The sequence below is a fragment of the Ambystoma mexicanum genome, chromosome 2p (genome assembly GCF_040938575.1).
Source record: "Ambystoma mexicanum isolate Mex_15411 chromosome 2p, UKY_AmexF1_1, whole genome shotgun sequence".
NCBI lineage: Eukaryota > Metazoa > Chordata > Amphibia > Caudata > Ambystomatidae > Ambystoma > Ambystoma mexicanum.
In genome coordinates this window covers 528720920-528741083 of record NC_090923.1, presented here as the reverse complement: position 1 = coordinate 528741083, position 20164 = coordinate 528720920, and the positions used below count along the sequence as shown (strand labels likewise).

The window sequence follows — 20164 nt, the reverse complement described above, 5'->3', positions numbered from 1 at the left end:
TCACCAGTGTTTTCGAATATGATGTCGTCGTTGTGGTCATACACTGTACAACAGGGTGCACATTGTTAAGCTGGACTTGATTGAAATGCAAGTGCTGAACTCATTGCCCCCTGCCCAGTAAATGAAGGCACTGCAGATGTTAAACCTTTTTTGTTTCCTAACTTATTCCAACGATCATTTCTCATTAATAATTTCCAATCACAGAAATTCCTGCGTTTGAGTGGTGGCTCACAGATTCCAGCAATAATGGGAAAAATTGCTCAGAATGAAAGTCTTCCACGTCCTCACAGGCCCTCAACGTGTGCCCCCCTTCATTTTTCCAGGTCCCCTCACTCCACTCAATTGCTTTTTCCCTACCTAGCCCTCTCCCATTACCCCCTTTCACTCATTGCTTTGTGGACGCAAATATTATTCTGAGCACTTTTGCTTTCTTAATAACCTTTTAATTTTTTTATGAATCTTTCCCAAAATGTCCAATCTGGGGGGCCCTTGACAAACTTTCTGTTTGCAAAATTTCAGCCAAATCCGTCATGCAAGTCAAAGGTTATTAGCAATGTCCTATGGCACTTGATACTCATCTTAACTATAATGTGGCGACCGCCACACTAGACTGTAAGATTATGCTATGCACTAATGGCATGCTGATCTGTACAAAACCCCACAAATTATAATTATTTGTTACTTATATAGCGCTTTTGACAAACCACTGTTCATAGAGATTTTACATACAATGATAACCCAACCGAAGTTGGTACTCATTTATCGACTACTGAAAATTGAAAAATGAAAGGCTGACGTGGCCTTGCCAGGATTCAAAGCTGGGACCTTAGGGGTAAAACACAGATTGCAGTAGCAAGCGCTCAACCCACTGTGCTATCTTACTGGCAAATAAATGAACAACTAAAGCATTGCTGAAGTTTAACCGAAGACTTTGCATTTCTAAAGTGTTCGTGAGTACCTGAGAGTTACCTAACTCCCGAACATGTGTCTTTTATTATTCTTTCTATCTTTCAGTTGAAGATCAGATGTTTCGTTCTGTGGAGGGGCAGGCTGCCTCTGATGAGGAGGAAGAGAAGTGGACAGGGGAGCAACAATCACCTGTGGTGGAAGTGAAGAAACTTTTGACGCGCCTTTCCTGTTGTGGCAGCGGGTATGTTTATCTTGTGCTTAAAGTGTTCATCTTTGGAAAGAGTTGGTTCCTGTGTAATCTGATGCCCAGAGCTATAGGTAATGGGGTGAAAGAGGATACTTCTCAGACTGTACTCTACATATCAGAGGTTGCCCTCATTTAGCCGAAGTTAATGTTGTATGAATTGTGCGTAGCTTATGGTTTTGAGATTGATCCTTTTATAGTTCCTTTAGTTGTTTTTCTAATGATCATTTGACGTCAGGTGGGAGATGCAGACACCATGATCTATTCTCCAGTATTGGGTATGAATCACGCATTGGGTAGATGGCCATATTTAGGTAGCGTGTAACCGTTTCACTGCCCTTCCAGTGTTGCATATATGCAGGTTCTAGTTCCCATAAAAGAATCATTGAAGTCCCAGTAGTGAAATGGAGTGTGTTATCACTTCCAAATTGTGGATTACTAATCCAGACATAAGCAATTATAAATCTGGGCCTAGCCGCATTGTTTCAAATGGACTAAAATCTGGAAAATGGGTGAAGAAAGCCCCACCAACTCATTAACAAGCCACCCCACAATTCACCCTCAAGATATCAAATGCAAACAAAAGGAACAAGACTGAGACCATGAAAAAAATGTACAAACTGTATACACCCAGATTTGCATATTGCATGGGGTTTTGATTCACCGGGTAAAGAAAGTAAAAGGGGATGCCCAACATATTTCCTTCCTCAAGTATGGCCTCCCAAGGATCATTATTTTTTCTCTTCCCCAAATGGGATAGTAATGATCTATGAAAAAGATGCCACTGTAGCAAAGTGCCCTCAATGTTTAACTGCCACCACTTCTAGGTTTGCTGCCCACCAAAAATGACACCTCATTGCAGGTTAGTAGTAAATAGGCACTTACTCACACTTGAATATAATGTGAATGCAGTGTGACAAGCACACTGACAATGAGAAACACTGTCCTTGCTTTTCATTCAAGTAGGGCAAAGTCCAGCTTCATGACTGGCGCTTTCTCAATATGCTTATCTTCTCCTCGGAAATTGCAAAAAGTAAGACCATTAGAAAGTCAAACACGCATTAAAAAAGACAATAGTTTTGACGGTTGCATTTTTAAACACACATAGACAGATGGGGGATCTGTGGGGGAGAAAGTATACAGAGTGGCTAGAGAGTGCGGGGGGTGGATGAATGAGTTTGAATACAAGGATTGATCAATAAAAGATCAAGGGAGGAAGTGCGAATAAATGATTATGAGAAAAGATGGAGTAGGACTGTGACCAAGGAGGACTGTAACCAAGGAGGACTGTGATCAAGGAGAAGAATCATGATGAAATGGAAGAACTGCGATGAAGTTGAAGGACAGTGGTGAAAGAGAAGGACTGTGATGAAGTACTGTGATGAAGGACTATGATGAAGGAGAGGGACTGTGATGAAGGAAGAGAACTATGATAAAGGAGTACGACTGTGCTGGATGAGGAGCAGGAGTGTGAGGACGAAGGAAGAGGACTGTGATAATGAACAAGTAAGACTGCAAATATGATGGAGAAGGATTGTTATGATGAAGGAGGAGGACTATGATGAAGGACAAGGGCAGTGGTGAAGAGAGAGGGATGTGATGAAGGAGGAGGACTGAACCAAACGAAAACTGTGATGGAGGATGGTGATGATGATGAAGAAAAAGGATTATGCCGATGAAGGAGAAGGATTGTGACGTTGAAGGAAAAGGACTTCAACAAAAGGCAAGCACTGTAATGAAGACAATGACAAAAGAGAAGAACTGTGATGGACGACAGTTGCGAAGGACTGTCGCAAACGAGAAGGACTGTAACAAAAGAAGGACAATGATAAAGGAGATTAACTGTAATAAGAGAGAAGTACTAACTAAGAAAGAGAAGTGCAAACTAAGGAGAAGGACTCACAAAGAAGGAGAAAGACTGTGGGGAAGGACTGTGTTGAAGGAGAATGACTGTAATGGACTGATGGGAAGGAGAAGTATTGTGATTAAGGAGAAGGACTTTCTTGATGGAGGACCGTGACGGACTGACAAGGAAGAAGGACTGTGATGAAAGAGAAGGACTGTGACTAACAAGAAGGACTAGGACGAACTAAAAGGACTGGGATGAACTAAAAGGACTGGGATGAACGAAAAGGATTGTGATGAATGAGAAGGAATTTGGTGAAAGAAAAGGACTCTGATAAAAGACTATAACAAAGGAGAAGTACTGTTACAAAGATGTACTGATGAAGGACTGTGATGAAGAACTATAGTGAATGGAAGGAACCGTGAATAAGGAGAACTAATGAAAAATGACTCTAATGGAAAAGGCCTGTTTTGAAGGACTTTGCTGAAGAAGTACTGTACCAAAAGGAAATGCCAGTGATGAAGAAGAACTGTGTTGAAGTACTGCCATGAAGGAGGCGACTGTGCAGAGAAGAATGGCTGTGACAAACAAGAGAACTGTAACAAAGGTCTATGATGGAGAATTACAACGGTAAAGCAGAAGGATTTGGAACAAGGCCTAGAATCGCAGTGGCTGCGATTCATTCACGTATGGGTTGGGGGAGGGAGGTTGGCAGAGGCTTTGCTGGGGAGGGGGTGGGTGGAGATGTAGCCCAAGGTCTTTTGGTTTTAGCCTTGGATGGAAGCTCAGGGGCTACAACCAAAAGGCTAACTAGCCCTGAGTCTTCACATTTCCAACATTAGTGTAGCCCCAGATCTTTTCCAGACCTACTGACACCCTTGGAGGTCGGACTGGAGGGATTGGAGTGGCAGGGGCATTCGTCCAATCAGTGTGTTCCTGTTGCTATCTTGTAAGGATTAGGCACAAATCTGATTGGATGAATGATCTACAGGAAGGAAACCGCAAGCCAAACAACTTATACCAATCCAAATGCCAAATTTGATGACCTGAATTTGTAGAAATTCCATCGTTCACCACCCATTTTCTTTGGTTCGATTTGGCCGAGTAATCCCCAGCTGATTCCCGTGCCAAATGGAAATATATGTGCAGGTGCATTAAGTGCAGATGGATAGTCATTTTTTGGTGGCAGCGGTTTAGGCATGTGGGAGGCAGAAGAGAAATATGAGGCAGCAACTTAATTTGCCTCACCCTCACATAGGTACACTATAGGAATATTGCCCATCCTCTGCAACATCCATCCATGCTCTCAGATGGTAATCCATGTAAAACGGTTCCAACACTATCTTCATCGCAAAAATGGACACACAATGCTTTGGAAATACCAATAAACCACAAACCATTTCAGTGACCATCTTTCCTCACTCTTAACTAGCTGTCTGGGCCACTCATGTGAGTCTTGGTTAACCTAGATGCTCATGAGTATGTGAACATCTCTACACTAAATAAAATGTATTTACACAACTTTGAAACGTATTGCTTTATGTTCGAACAAACCAATGTTGACTGTTTCAGAAGAGTGATAACATCCTACTGCCTGTCCCGTCCACAGCTCTAAGTGTCAGGTGAAGGAGACCCAGGCAGGGGTCCTATATGCCACCTCCTTCTGGTGTTCTAGCCTAAAGTCTTCTGCGACTCATATAGGTATTTGCTCACATTAGCCGCAGCACAAAAACGTGTGCTCTCTCCTTGTCTGGTGCTTGAGAGACCTAGTCGCCCGTGCCATGATATTAACTCTCCCGATTCAACCAAGGGGGCATTACCCCAGTCCATGGGCACCTCCTTAGATGGTTTAACAATCTCTTTTCTTTTTTCCATTACATCTGCATCTTGTTGCTCTTAGTGCTCTGCAGGGAGCTGTCAAAGGTTCAAAGAAATAGCAAACATCTAAAAAGGGAAAGCTGCCAGCTGGAATGAATTGCTTGTTTGGCTTGCATGTATGCTTATAGAAGAAAGCAAGCAGTAATATCTCATAGCCACCAGTGAGAAACTCATCCACAGAAACAATAGCTCTCAAAGTATGTCCTTTCTTAGATGTGATGACAAGATGGTGAAGAAACTCATCTCGTATTTCGGAAGCTCCAGCAGTGATGGGCAGAAGACGGCCCTTGTGGAGCTGGTGGAAAGAATTGCTAAGCTGACAGAGCAACTGGAACTGAAGGAGCAGGAAGTAACCTCGCTGGAAAGTGACATGGATGAGGTAGGTGTGAGACGCTAATCCACCATACCTGTTGCGTGACCCCATTATAGCATGTGCCAGCCTACCGTCAAATGGAATACAATTCTACATTTAATTATTCTCAAAAACAAACTAGATTAATGTAATTTTCCATAAATGTGTGTGCTTCCTTTTGACGATTATCCATCTTGTTCTCGACCCAGAAGTTGGGAAATCATATTTTTTACATCATTCTGAATCCTATCGGTTTCAGTACAACCCAGCACCTTTTATTCAGCATGCTGCATACATCATAAGCATCTTGCAGAGAGGGTGTGGCGGTCTCTCATCGACCAGGAGGCTCGGAACTGTGTCTTTACCTCATGGGAAAGCTTCCACTCTAAGCCTTCTTGGAAGCGGGAGGGCGCCACCTTCCCAGCCGTGAATTAAGGTAAATGCAACATGACCCTGGGCTCCCTTTCACCCACCCCTAACCCTAAATTCCACATCTCCTACCCGCCCCCACGTACGGACCACTTTTCTAGTGCTCCTTTGTCCCTCACCGGTGCCGGAAAACACTCAGTGTTCCTGGTGCATCTCTGTTGCATAATGACCACCATTGAAAGAGAAAAGGGTCTAAGTATAGTTCCCTTCTCCATAATCCATGACAGCCATCTTGGTTTGTAGTTTTTTAAAGTTGAGAAATGGCAACTGTTCCATTTATCATCTTAATAAAAACAACTGTTAGCTTCCCGCTAAACGTGCTGGGATGCGAATATCAATAAATCCCTACGGGCGGGGGGCTAACATTAAAGCCCTCGCTTTGCACTGGCTTCTAACTGGCCAGGGCATTACCCGGCCTGGTAAAGCCCCCAACCGGAGGGGTTTATTGCTTAAGTGGATTAACTTAAAGCAGCGATCTGGGCTGCGGCACAGTCATGGGTGTATACTAGCGGATCGTTGTGGGGAGTGGCCAAGGAATTACATCTGTATAGTGATAGAGCAACAGTGGAGGTCTTGCTCACAGGGCATTTTTGGTATTTTCTTTGAGAAATCATGGGTTGCAATGAGAAGAGCGATGAAACTGGCCCATGTGTATGCAGCTTCATACATAATACAGATCAATAAATATTGACATACTGAGAATGTGCATAAAGTGTAGTGCCCCGCAAATCAATAGTCATCGCATAAAATCAATAGTCATCGTATATTTTCACATACTTGCATATCTTTTGCTGTGATATTAGTCTAGTTTAATTTTACTAGTTCATACTATTGTAGCAACTTATGTTTTAGTTATTTTTCATTTAGTAGCATTTGGCCAAGAACGTTTCAAAAATATAGACCTAAATCGTGCCTGCAAGTACAAAATAAGAACCTATTTGTCAACCCATACTTCAAACCTTGATCAGTTTGTATCCGTGAGCTGGGGCCGTGCAGAATCTATAGCAAGTTAATCGACCCTTATTGAATCAGAGGTTTAGGACCATGATAACAGCCATCGAGTCTGTTTCAGAGCTGCTCAATTTTCCAAGTAAAGCGAACTCCGACCACATAGTTGCCGCTGGTGACCCCTACCAGAGGCCTATAATTTCCTCCATAGACTGTCCTAAAAATGTGACCTCATGCCACACATTTTAGCAACACATCTTTTGGTCATAATGTCATGTTATGGGACGCTTTTTCTTTCTTGTGCATAAACCAGAAAGCGCTTTCATGAGAGGTCGTTCACAAAATTCATCTCTAAATATGTATAACTATTCGTCTGTTCTTAGATTCCAGACTGAAATGTACATTTCATAGAGTTCTTTCCTTCAAAGATGGCAACCGTCTTTCTTTCTTCTGTTCTGTCCACAGAACTTCTGTAGGCAAATGTCATTGAATATCAACACCGGGGACATCCAGAGTGTCAGGGCCATGAGCAGAACGCAGGCCGCTTAATAGGCCTTCATTTCACCTTTTCTTCATAACTCGTGCAATTTGCCAGAAACTCCGGGAATGATTAGTAATGTGCTGAGATAGTAAGTAGTCTGGCCTCGCCTGTGTATGTACTGCTTTGCGATAGCCATCTATGGCGATGTTTAAGTCCTATGCTCTGGGCGCGCTCTACCATGGTATGTTGAAGCCTTTGCTGTTATAGCAATGTAGCACAACGTTTAAGTTATTGGTACATCCAATTCCTCACCCTCTAGACTCAGAAAGATGTCCTGGCTGCAGGACAGCGCAACAGATCTTTCATTTAATTTTTTATTTTTTACAGAAAACTGAAACAATTCCCGTGAGCTGGATGTGCATCCCTATGCAGACACAGGCATGCACACAGTGTCTGACCCAAAATATTGGGCAACCCTCATTCCTACTTTTCATACATCTTGGAGTTAGGCCTTCTTTGCATAGCTTCAATAGTACTGTGCATCAAAATTATTATTGGCCCTTGGTCTTGATCGTGGGCCACAAAGTGGGTATTTTGGTCCAGCTCCAGTTCCCCACTTATGCCATTAATAGTTGGTTTTGTGTGATGCTGTCCTGCTGGGCTCTGAGGCCTAGAGCAGCTAACAAGAGTTCTGGCCCTTAACCTTATCGACAAAGCTAGCACTGCAGGTTGAATAGCACAGTGGGTCAACCTCCACATTATCCTAAATGGCGTTCAGGTTGGTTTTGTCTCTGTGTGTTAGAGTGGTGAGTCTTGTGATTACATAGATCCCTGTTCCAAGCCATCATCTGACGGTGCAGATTGCTGCTTGATGGTGGACAGACGTAAAACCCCATAATAATGAGGTCAGTGGATAAGACCTTTCACAGGCCTGTGGCCCCAGGCCGGATCCCCTTCCATCATTTGCGAGAGCGCCCAGAATATGGGTAACCTTTTTGGTGACCTCCTATGAATGGATCTCTCTTTGAATCTTGGATTTGCCAATCCCAGATGCGTTCACACTTTACCACATGAAGGAGCTGGGACCTCCTCCATTCAGTTTTGTATATTATTACATATTGCTCATTGTTGTCACCCTGCATCCATGACGCTCACATCTGACCTGATACCGTTGCCTTTGTTGCAATCATTGGCAGCCTTCTTAACCACTCCACTATTGCCACGGAGGGCCATGCTACCATTGGCTTATCCTATCTTCTTGCTCCATTGCTCTTGCTTCATTGCTCTAAAAGGTGTAGCTGCATTCAGCTTTTATGAGGCTCGGGTGTTGGGCACATTTACAGTGTTCACGGCAGGAGATTATTGTAAGGACATAGTCAAACTGCATCTGTACCAGTTCACCTACTCCTGTTTGGCGACTGATGTGCCCAAACCTGTCTTGTTCTTCCACTCCTCTTCAATAGACTATGGGCCTCATTCCGAGTGTGGCAGTCTGGAAATAAGGTTGCTGGTAGCAACGTACCGGCACCCTTTCCGGACCCCTGTAGGGAGCACGGATCTCCCGGCAGGCCTGACCTGCTGGGTTCTCAGGCCCCCACTGGCATGTCTCTCACTGAAGGTGCCGGTACTTCAGTGACCCCATTTCCATGGAGTCCTATAGGACCCTGAATTTCAGGGTACCCATTTGTAGTCTCCCATTAAATGTTGCACCATTGGGTACTTCCAAAAATATAAAAATAATGTTTCACTTAAAAAATCATCATGAAATTTGCTCTTGGCTCTATGTGGAAAAACAGCATGTACGCTTGAGCGTGTATTCTTTCCATATGCATTTAACACATAAACACCAGATTGATGTGAGCTCCATTATCAGGTACAGCTGGTACAGCTAAAAACTGTCGCGTCTTTTGATTTGAATTGTGGCATAAATACATATGTTGCGCATGTGCAAGAGATCCATACTGTGAACACTTTGTTGCCAGTTGCTGAGCTTGTGTGAATGTTGTCCAACATGTGGTTGTCAGATATTTGTGTAGTTTTATTTTCCTGCTGGATATTAGACAAGATCTCAGACAATTGTTTTTTTGTATTTTACACTGGTCAACAATATTTGTTAATTCGGCAATCACTTACAGTGATACTCATATAGTTATTTATATGGTTTATGGTTTTCAAAGAGATTGAGAAGTAATAAAGACATTTTACAAGCAAAATGTAGGAATACAAACTATCTCAGTGAAAAGCTCAATGTCTAAAAATAAAGTGTTCCTAATTAATGGTTAATTAATTTCATACAAATTAAACATTCCCTTTGCACGTTCGAAATGTATGAAAAAAATAAAATAGATGAATTTGGGTCTTATCACAAATGTAGGATCACAACTGTGTGGCCTTACACTTTGAAACCAGAAATCGGTATTTGAATGCATGATAAGTGTGCAAGAGATATCGAAAGGCTTTGTAAGTTTGAAATACAAATATTGCAATATAAAAACAACATCCAAAATATTAGGATCTTTTAATTAATGGGCGTTAGGGAGAATCATCATTTTTATGCTACATCCCCTCTCCGCGTGAGGCCCCCAGCACTTTTTGCTGGACTTCTGGGCCTTTTACTTTCTATTCATAATGAGTGGAGCCTTTTTCCACTCATTGACTCTTATTTGCTCTGACTTTTGAAACTCTGTTCTTTGTGTTTTACCTTTACCATACTTTACTTTCCTCCACATCTCATTAAATGCATCTATGTTTAACTTTTGCAGCACACAGCTCCTTATGGGCAGTGTTGCTGGGAACCCTTTGGACTCTTCTTTGAGAATACTTCTTTATCTTTACTAACTACAGTTCTAAAGGATAGAGGAATACTTTGCGTGCCTCCTAGAACTTTATACGCTGAGAGAATAGCACACCCTACCTTATGTGGAGTGCTAAGGGGATACCGAGGATCCCCTTTCTCTCTGCTCATGTGACTTTTAGTCACATAGTCAACCCTATAGTTATGGCTAGTGGCAGTGGACATGTTCTACCACAGTCCCGGTTGTGCACAATAGGGTTCCCTAAGTCCTAACATGGTAGCGCCTTTCATTTTTCGCCATTTCTATCATGGTTGTTGTTTGTTAGCCCTTCTTTTGCCATTCTGGGAGGGAGAGGTCCGTGTGTGGGTGTTTCCCAGCCTAGGCTCCAGTGTGTCTGGGCAGGCAGGAAGTGGGGAAGGAGTTTTTCACTCCCCTGCCTGTAAACTGCTGAGAGGAATTGCAGAGGAGTGTGTGATGAAACCGAATAAAAGGTGAGGTTCCTGATGTGAAAGGCAAGTCAACCACTGCAAACTGAAGTAATTGAAGAAGAAGATGACCAGAGATGCCTGCAGACCCTTAGCAACACTGCGAAGCAACCACTGCTGTGCTGACCCTGTTTTCCACCTGACAGAGGAGCTCCGAAGAGGACGACTCCTTCCCTTTGGCTGGTGGGGGGACCAACCAGCCCGGAGACAAACTACAAATTGAGCCATCACTTGTCCTTGTACAGTGAAATCCTCTCTTTCCTTCAAAGCAGTGGTCCAAGTGAGTGGGACCGGTTGGGAGCAGTGCTTCTCTATTTTTTTTTATCAAGTGTTAGTGTTCCTATACTTTTGTTTTCAAAAGAACCTGTTCTGGTATGGTTTAGTTTTAAAATAAAAGTGTAGGAAGAAGCTGAAACTTGCACTTCAGTGCAATGCACTGAATATTCCCTTAAAAAGCAGGTGTGTTTATTTGGGGGTTTGTATTGCTTGTGGTAGGGGGTGTTGTGATGGGGTTTGTGGGGAGCTGGGGCAGACCAGCAGGGAGCACAGCTCCACAACCTCTTTTTGTACACTTCGACCACTGCTCCAAAGAGACTTCCGTGTGTGATAGCTCAAGTAGAGCTGGCCTAACCCAGCAAGGCTTGAGCTGACTAGGCTCATATGGCTGGTTCCAGCTCGACCTGAGCTTCGAAACTTCGAGCCAGGGCGTGGCTTAAACGAGACTTGGCTGGACCATGCCTGGCGAGAAAAATGTGTGTGAAGGAATAAAATGCAATGGGGGATAGTTCATAACTATCTATTGAACTCATTGAGCCATCCCGGCGACATAGCGATCATCAGTGCCTTTCTAACTGTGTATACATATTTCTGTTTAAATAACGCAAAGAGCACAATGTCACTGGGAAAGAGGCTACACTGGCCAATTGGCAGGCCTCAATTCTAGCTCTGTGGATCAGATGCAAGATAGATCTTTTGGATAGATCATCCAAGTCGGGCCCTCGTGTATAGGCGCGTTATAAATGCCTTATCATATCATATCTTCACTTCATTATTGGGTAACAGGAATCATCTGACGTGACTAGCAAGAGAGGGGGTGGTGTCTCAGACCAGTGCACTGAGAAAAACACATTGGGCCTCATTACAACCTGTCAGGTTTGGACCACGTTGATTCCGTGACGGCGGTAACGAAGTTTCCGTGTCCCCAAGGTTGCGGAAAGACCGTCCGATTACGTGCTGTCGGTCGCGCGCACCACACGGATGCGGAAACGTTGTTACCGCCATCATGTAAAAAGCCACGGAAATGGACATAGCGCTGCCACAAGTAGCACAAAAACCGTGTCTGCCTCCGTCGCCACGGACACGGAACCGGAAATACCATGATCGCAAAAACAGGAAACAGAGAGGCGGCCATCATATAAAGCACAATCCATTGCCATCCAGAGTCAGCACAAGCAGAATCCACACTGTGAGAAGGCAAAAGGGACCACCAGCATGTTTGCCAGGATTCCAGCTCAGAGGCAGCGCAAACAGCGCTTTAGTGAGGCGGAGCTAAATGTTCTGGTGGAGCATATAGTGGAGCATGCAGAGATGCTGTTCAGTGCTGATCAACGGCGTGCCACGCAGCAGCGGATGAAGGAAGTGTGGGCCGAAGCAGCACGCAAGTGCACTGCTTTGGGCGTGACTGTGAGGAGCGTAAAGGACTGCCACAAGCGGTGGGACGACCTCAGGCTGAGGGTTCGGAACCTGATCTCCACACACCGCCAATGCAGCAGTGGGACATGTGGAGGACCCCCTTCCCCACTGAGGCTGCAAGCATGGGAGGAGAGTTGCAGCAGTGTCCTCCACCTGGAGGGCATCCATGGGATCGGGGAGGCTGAGGCAGGAGTGAGCCCACCTGCAGATGCTGGTTAGTGGTGAAACATGAATGCCACATGAGAATATGTTGATGGCATGACTGGGCTAAAGGACCCATTAACAACCCCCCCAAGCAGTGCATGACTGGGCCAAAGGACCCATTAACAACCCCCCCACCCCGCCCAAGCAGTGCATGACTGGGCAAAAGGACCCATCATGATCCATATGGCAACCAATATCACAACAATGCATACCCCCAACAATCAGATGCATGTAACTATCACTATTGAATGATCAACCTGTATGATGCATGTGATGCACCCATCAGCCACCACCACAACACTAATTGCATGTCCTCTGTGTCCCCACAGCCATGTCAAGTGACAGTGATACTGCACAACAGGCCAGGCAATCTGCACCGGCACGTGTCTAAGCCACCGCCCCTGCACAAGAGGATGTTGCCAGCAGTTCGGCATCTCTGCCCCCAGTACCAACTGCAACAAATGTGCCGGCCACCACCACCAACATCCCCAGTGTCTCCACGCTGCCTGAGTTAACACAGATGCCACGGGAACCCATCGTGCCCCCCCAAACCAACACAGAAGGCAGCTGCACTGCAGAGGAGGTGGCCTGTAGTGACAACAGTGCCCCGGCAGAGCACTCTGATACTGGGCCACAGGGGGAGATGTCCACATTTGATGACCTGGGATCCTTCCATCAGCTGGAGTTTAGTCCCACATCACTCCAAAGTCCCATGAGGTCACCCACCCCATCTATGGCAGAGCTTAATTCCCGCATGCAGCGGATGGAGGAGCAGCAGGCTACCCTCACCCAGCTGGTGGAGAGGCAGCTTGAGGAATCTAGGCTGCAGAGGGAGTGCTACTGCACATCAGTGCGTCGCCTATCCAGGTCCATTGGACGCTTTGCCAGCACTATTGTCACCCTGGCACGCCATGTGCGGGAGGGTAATGGCAACATCTCCAGGCTCATAGAGTCCATGTTGATTGGGCAACAGGCAAATATTGCACATATGCCATCTATACCTGATTCTGTGCCATCCAATACCACCACCCCATCCAGCTCCACTACTGTCAGTCCAAGGAGGCGCTCAAGTCGGCTAATGGGGCTCTCGGGCAAGGATGCACAGGCACAGAAGCGCACACGGAAGTGATGGCATGTGTGTGGGGCACTGCAGGATACACATGGACTTGAAGGGTGTGAAGGGTGGGTATGTTTGGGTGGTGGGGGAGGTTGTTTTTGGTGTTTGAACATTGGAGCCTGGGTGGGGGTGGGTACGTTTGGGTGGTGGGTGGGCTCGGGTGTACAGCTTCCCTAACCATTTCACCTCCTTCCCTGTTGTTAATTCATCAATATATCATAATTTGAAATCAAAACATACATGTGTGGACATCTATCATTTCATTGGCAGGACAAAAAATCATTTATTGTCATCACCATGTCCATGAATTGCTGTGAATGTGCTGTGTCTCAAAAGTAAATGCGAATCAGTTCATCCCGTGCTCTTTGGCCATCAAGTGGACCCCCAGCGGGAGGTGGTGCCATCCCATACCCATCTCCATCCCCATCCCCTTCTCCATCCCCATCTTCTTCATCTGCGTCTGGGGGCATTGGGATGTTCCTGCGCAGGCAGAAATTGTGCATCATGGCACATACGAGTGTGATTTTACCCGTCTTCACTGGGCTGTACAGCAGTGATCCGCCAGATCTGCTCAAACAGCGGAACCGGGCCTTCAGCAGTCCGAATGTCCGCTCAATCAGTCCACATGTGCGGACATGTGCCCTATTGTACGCCTCTTCATGCCTGTTCCTTGGTCTCCGCACAGGTGTCATCATCCATGGCGTGAGTGCATATCCAGCATCACCTACATGGGATGTAGATGGGGGGACATGCCAGTGTTTGTTGTATCATGTCTTCATCTGATGCTGTGCTATTTTGTATCATTGTTCATTCATGCATGTGTGCCATGCAGTGGTTGGAAGTGTTTATCGGCCATCACAGTGGATGTAGCCAAATGGATATTGACCTACACATTTATGTGCATGTGCACTCTGCCCTGCGGGTGACATTTGATTGTGAGTATGGCATAGTGCAGTGATGTGCACACATGGCAGAGTCACTCCATTGTAATGAAGTAGTTAATGCAGGACATTTCATTTACAGGCATCATGTGCATTGGGAGGGCAGTGTTCCATTTGTGGGTGGGTGTTTGCAGTGGCACAAGGTGTATGGGAGAGTGACAGTATCGGCTGTGTGTGTCATGTGGCAGGGTGTGTACGGGCACACTGTGTTGACCTGTCATGTCTTCCTTTGTGATGTTTGGGATCCACTCTCTATTTGGTTGATGGCAGGGGGAGTGATGCATGTGCGTTCATAGCGGCACACTCACATTGCTCATTGGCCTGGAGACACACACACCACTTCAACAGGGTCGGAGCATTGTCAGATGTACTCACCTAATAGCCATGTGTTTTGTCCAGCATAGCGTTCCATGTACCGTGGCAACGTGGAATTCCGCAGTACCATTGAGTCATGGGTTGAGCATGGGAAATGTGCGCAGCAGTGTGTAATCAGTAGCGTGGCATCACATACCATCTGTACATTCAACGAGTGATATTGTGGAACACCATCTCAATTGCACGTGGTACTGTCAGCTCAATGTGGGTGCAGTCAACTGCACCTATGCAATTTGGCATGCCTGCTATGGTATGGAAGGCCAACTTGGTGGCAATGACCTCGGGGAGGGTACGGGGTAGGGCTATGTGTTCCGACACATGGTGCAACAGGGCATCCAGTACCTGTACCAGGATTTTTGAAAAACAGGGTTGTGATATGCCGTGCAGCTCACCAACCGTGTGTTGATAGGTGCCAGTGCCAAGGAAATGCAGCACAGACACAACCTTCAGGAGGGGGGGTGGTGATGGGGGTGTCTATGTGGCTGCTGATGTTGTCCTCAATCATGGCAGTGATGTACAGGATTGTTGGACGGTCCAGCCGGTATAGTGTGTGGATCTGTCCTGGGGTAAGGTTCCAGGGTGAGGCCCTGATGCGTGGTATTGCAGGCTGCCTGCGGGGTTGTGCCGGCTGGACAATGGGGTTTGCCATAGGTGCAGGGTTGGCTGGTTGGCGCATGCGCCTCCTTCGCCTCCGCCTCCTCCTCTGCACCATTACTACCATTATGTGCAGTGCTGCCTGTTGGTTGAGTAGGCCTAGTCCAAGTGCTACTAGAGCTGCTGCCTGCATGGTTTTGTGTTGTGTTGGCCTGGGTGTGGCCCTTTTGTAGGCTCCCAGTTTGCTGCTGGGTCCAGCTGGCCTGATTTGGTGCACCTGTGCCCTGATTCAGTTCAGCAGGCACTGTTTAACGTCATGTTCGCTTTGGCGGCGGTACCGCCACCGTGATCACGGTTTTAATGCAATTTTTCTGGAGGTGTTTCCGTGTCCGCGCAAGTTGTGATGCTCGCAGTGTTTCGTATTGCCGGTAACGGAGGGGTTTCCGTGGAGGTGGACTTTACGGGACCCTTAACTCCGCGGTGGCAGTTGGGGGAGGTGCTATTTTCGGGGCCGCGGATCATGATTGGGCGGACGCGGAAACGGTGCCGGTATAGTTATACCGGCAGCGTTAATTCTGGACCGGAGCACTTGTAATGAGGCCCGCTGTCGCAAGAGGCTTGTGGCAGGATGCAAACAAAATAACTTGGGTAGGGCAACTGAAAATATAAATGTTCTTTTTTTTCCTTCCTGGTATATGGTCTCATTGCCATGCACTTATGCTTAATTGTGTAACTGGCAGGACTGACCCAAACCATTTTTATTTCTGCCACTCATTCTTCCATTGTTCCATTTAAAATGGAATCTTTGTGGTTTTGCCAACCAGCACTGTGGTCAAAAGATTTCTGTAGCCAGCTACTGCATTATAGATCAAGTCCTATGCTGTGAATAATTAATGTTATGCACATACTATTTATGTTAAGCAGTGTTTTTGTTATATGAGGCTGTAGCAGACACCCTCCAAATGTTTAATTAAGTGTGTGACAAATCCTATTCTTTGACCAGCTGCAGCTTCTATTGACTTGACCATGATATTTGCTTGTTAAATGCAAAACAACATGCTCACCTTTCTTGTGGTACTCTACATTTATTTGAAATCCTCCTTAGAAACAAGTTGAAAGTCTGCGTCAAACAATGACTAAAAGCAGGTGACTTTATAACACAGGCTCTTCTGTGCTGTCTTTTTATTTTAACAGTAGAATGACCCTCAATGCTCACAGCAGTCTCAAGTTGTCCCAAATCAGCTGTGAAAGAATCAGCCAGTACTGAGATTTAGGCGTGCTTCATATTGCATTGCGGCACTTGTAGTCCTTCATTAATAATGTGAACAAACTAAAAGTACTGCACAAGAATGCATAATGGCATGCTAAAATAAGCTAGAGCTGCAGAGTGTAACTTGTAAGCTTTTCGTGTGCTGTTTCATCATATCTCTAGTGATGTTAGGTGAGAAAAATGGGCAGTGGTTTGTGGAACTATTAGCTTGTGTTGTCTTCTGAATTGTAATACTTAGCAGTTATGCTATGCCACGTCCATGAAGACACTGTTGTTCAGCAAAGCATGGACCTACTAAGGGGTCCCCAGGAAATATGGTGGCTCTTGGGAATGTGGGACATTAATAATTGAGAGTACTTAACAGAAATGTTAAACTGATGTTTGCAGACACTCCTAGCCGTCATTGGGCCTGATTTACAAAGCGTTTTCCAATGGGATTGCACCATTGTAAAAAGCTTTTACAAATCAGGCCCCCTGTGTGATAATTTGGAGTACCATTTGTTCTTTTAGCCCCCACTAAAATTGGTGGCTGACTGTGCCCTGTCTATCATCCTCTCACAATTTAAATGATGTTACGTCTGTGATTTACAAAATATTCCATTCAAGATTTGCGCAGCCATTCTTTTGCCCAGATAAGGGGAAGCACGAGAAAATCCAAGATTGTCAGAGCATCTCCTGATTTGCTCCAGGGCACATCTTTGTGAATCAGGCCCTTTCTGCCTGTTGTTAAAATTGTTGTGCTTGTGGATTATGGATGGATGTGGATGGGCATTTGAATGTAAATGTGTTTTGGAGAATGTATACATTGGTTATTTATCCAGAGCTTCTAGAGATGCTACATTTTTAGTCTTATTTACCGATTTCGGTGGATTTATGTTCTTTTGAATTGGCTTCTAAAGCAAATTCCCAGATGCAGGCAGTGTGAGCCAAGTATCATTTCATTCTCTTACTTTGATCTGCATTGTCCTTTCAGCTGAGAAGCCTCCTCCAAGCCTTTTATTCTTGATTAGGGTAATAATGTAGGAAACCTGCAGTTCTGCAACGTCCGTGATAAGCAAAGAAGTTATTTACTATTATTAAACCCCTTAATGTGAAAGAGGAAAATCATTTGCTACATTCCTAAATGTTGAGAGCAAAGTTAGTACTTGAAAGACAACAGCTCTTTCACTTAACAACCAGTAGTGGGTAGCTGAAACACATACATTGAAACAAGCAATAACTTTACTAAATTTGGCTTCATCCGAGAGGTGGCATGGTAAATAGGGACACAGCTCTTGTTTAACATCCATTTTTTATTTGTTGACAAACAATTTTTGATTGGCTTTCCAATGATCAACTGAGGTACACCGTGTTTGTGAAATCATTTCTGGACTTAATTTACATGCCTTATAAAATGCCTAGAACCGATGACTAGTAGAAACTGAGAGTCTGTTAGGTGAAAACACAAAAGTGTAACCACTAGATACATCTTTGTATTGAAAACTTGGATATTTGACACAAACGCAGGCTTCTTTATTATGCTTCTCTTCCTAGTTGTTTGATTAATGTTCTGTGTCAAAAAATGTATTAATTAGCACTATATTTTTCTGCATTGTGTTCCTGAATACGAGCTCCATTTTACACGTATTTGTATTGAAGATCGATAGCAATTGTATTCAGCAGAATGTATGTGTTGTAAAACTCTGTTTTTGCTTATACAAGTCGGTAACTATCATCTTTCACTTCAACTCATCCCTTTACCATTAAATTATGTATGCCTCCTCTTACTGTTGCCTTTGTTGATGGTTGCAATTAGATCATCCAAATAGTTCTTTAAATAGTGCCTCCATCTTTGAAATTCACATTTTCTGCCATTACAATTGTTCTGACTAATGTTATGTGTGAATCACAGTATTAAACTACTGCATCCGCTTCCATTTCAACAACTTAAGATCCATTTTTTAAATGTTATTATTCCGTGGAGTGACTTCTATTTTAAAACACAGTTAATAAACCTTTAAGGTCTCCCAAAATATTTTCATAATATATATGAGAGGTCGGAGTTCAAAACATGTCAGTGCAAATGTGTTGATTCCAAGTTTATTTAAATAATATTAATTACAATTAGGCCATGACAGGATGCATAGCTCTAAACATGCACACTGTGTTTTCCCCTTTTCTACGGAGCTTGCAGGGAGCGGGAGACGGTCACTTTTTATTTTTTATTTTTACTGAGTGAACCAGCAGTCCAGCGGAGGCAGGGAGAGTCAGAGATAAAACCAGGCACAAGCCTAAGTGATTTCTTTGAAACGTGCACTAACAGAAACATGCCAACAAGAAACAAAATCAGGAGCAGCATTTAACTGAGTTAATACACCTGAGCACTGCTCACTTATTAATAGGTTTTTTTTTTATTTTATAGATTAACTGGAGTAATGAGAGCGTCAAGTTTTACCTGTAACGGCAAATGTGGTTTTAACACTTAGAATGAACAAAAGATAAAAGAAAAGATCAAAGAAAAGGAGTGCTATTCATTCAGCAATTATTGGTCAGCCAAAGCTACAAATGCTAGCATAGCCAAATAAGACCTTTATCCTTTCAATGTAGTTAAAATGAGGACTATTACACTAGACAATGATAACAGCTATTACAGTGCTTAGATGTGGGAGCAGTCCCCTATGAAGCACTATATCAAAATACGATATTATTTAGATAATTGAACCTTGTTGTGCGATATGATTATCATTTTAAATTGTGAGTATTGTGCTCAAAGTTGTGTTGGGCAGTAGCCTGGACTGTGTGTATATCATTCTGTGTGTGTGCCCGCCATTGTAAATGTGTGTCGGTCACTCCATGTCGCTGTACCAATGTGCTTGTGTTCCTTTGTATATGTGCCTATGTATCACTATGGGCCTCATTACAAGTCCGGTGGTAACCCTGCTGGTGCTACCGGCGGGTTGCCACTGGACTCGTAATATTTTACCGATGCCTGACTTCCTGGTGCCACCGGCAGATTACAACTCTGGCGGCCCGGGAAGTCAGGTGCTGGTAAAATGTAAGTCCCCATTCCCATAGAGTCCCATAGGACTCTGTGGGAGTGGGGACTCGGAAACGCTGGCACTATTGTTAATGGTGCCGTCGCTTCCGTGAGGAGTCTACCTACCGTGGCTGCTGCGCCTGCCCGGGTCAGATCTGTTGGGCACAGCGGCCATGGCAGGCAGACATGTAGTTTGCCGGTTTGGAAACAGCACCCTTGTTTCCGGACCAGCAAACGTAAGTTTTCCCAGTTACCGTCATGTCAGTGCCATCATTTCCGGCAACCTGTGATTCTAGATACACAGATGATTACTGTTTGTAGGGCACACGCATTCCGGCATGCCGAAAATGGCAGTATCGGCATCACAGAAACACCATCGAAAAATCGCAAAAACAGACAACACCGTCATCCTCTGTGCCAGAGCCTCTGATTCTGGCATCACAATGCCAGACCCAGCGGCATCAGAAACTGCAGTACCGCAATTACCGTGACCAGAAACAAAGTGATCGCCGGAACAGGAAACTGGCTGTCGGCCATTACAAAAATACAATCCATTGCAATCCTCAAACTACAGGTGACATCCCCCCT

General features: G+C 44.7%; 1 protein-coding gene across 1 annotated transcript in view; it reads left to right on the top strand.

Moving 5' to 3' along the window:
- Positions 1 to 20164, top strand: part of EFCC1 (EF-hand and coiled-coil domain containing 1) — a 448422-nt gene that overhangs the window by 377667 nt on the left and 50591 nt on the right. The window contains exons 4-5 of the mRNA XM_069643957.1: positions 1015 to 1150; positions 5091 to 5256. Coding sequence (XP_069500058.1) covers positions 1015 to 1150; positions 5091 to 5256 — 302 coding nt within the window. The remainder of the gene's footprint in view (positions 1 to 1014; positions 1151 to 5090; positions 5257 to 20164) is intronic.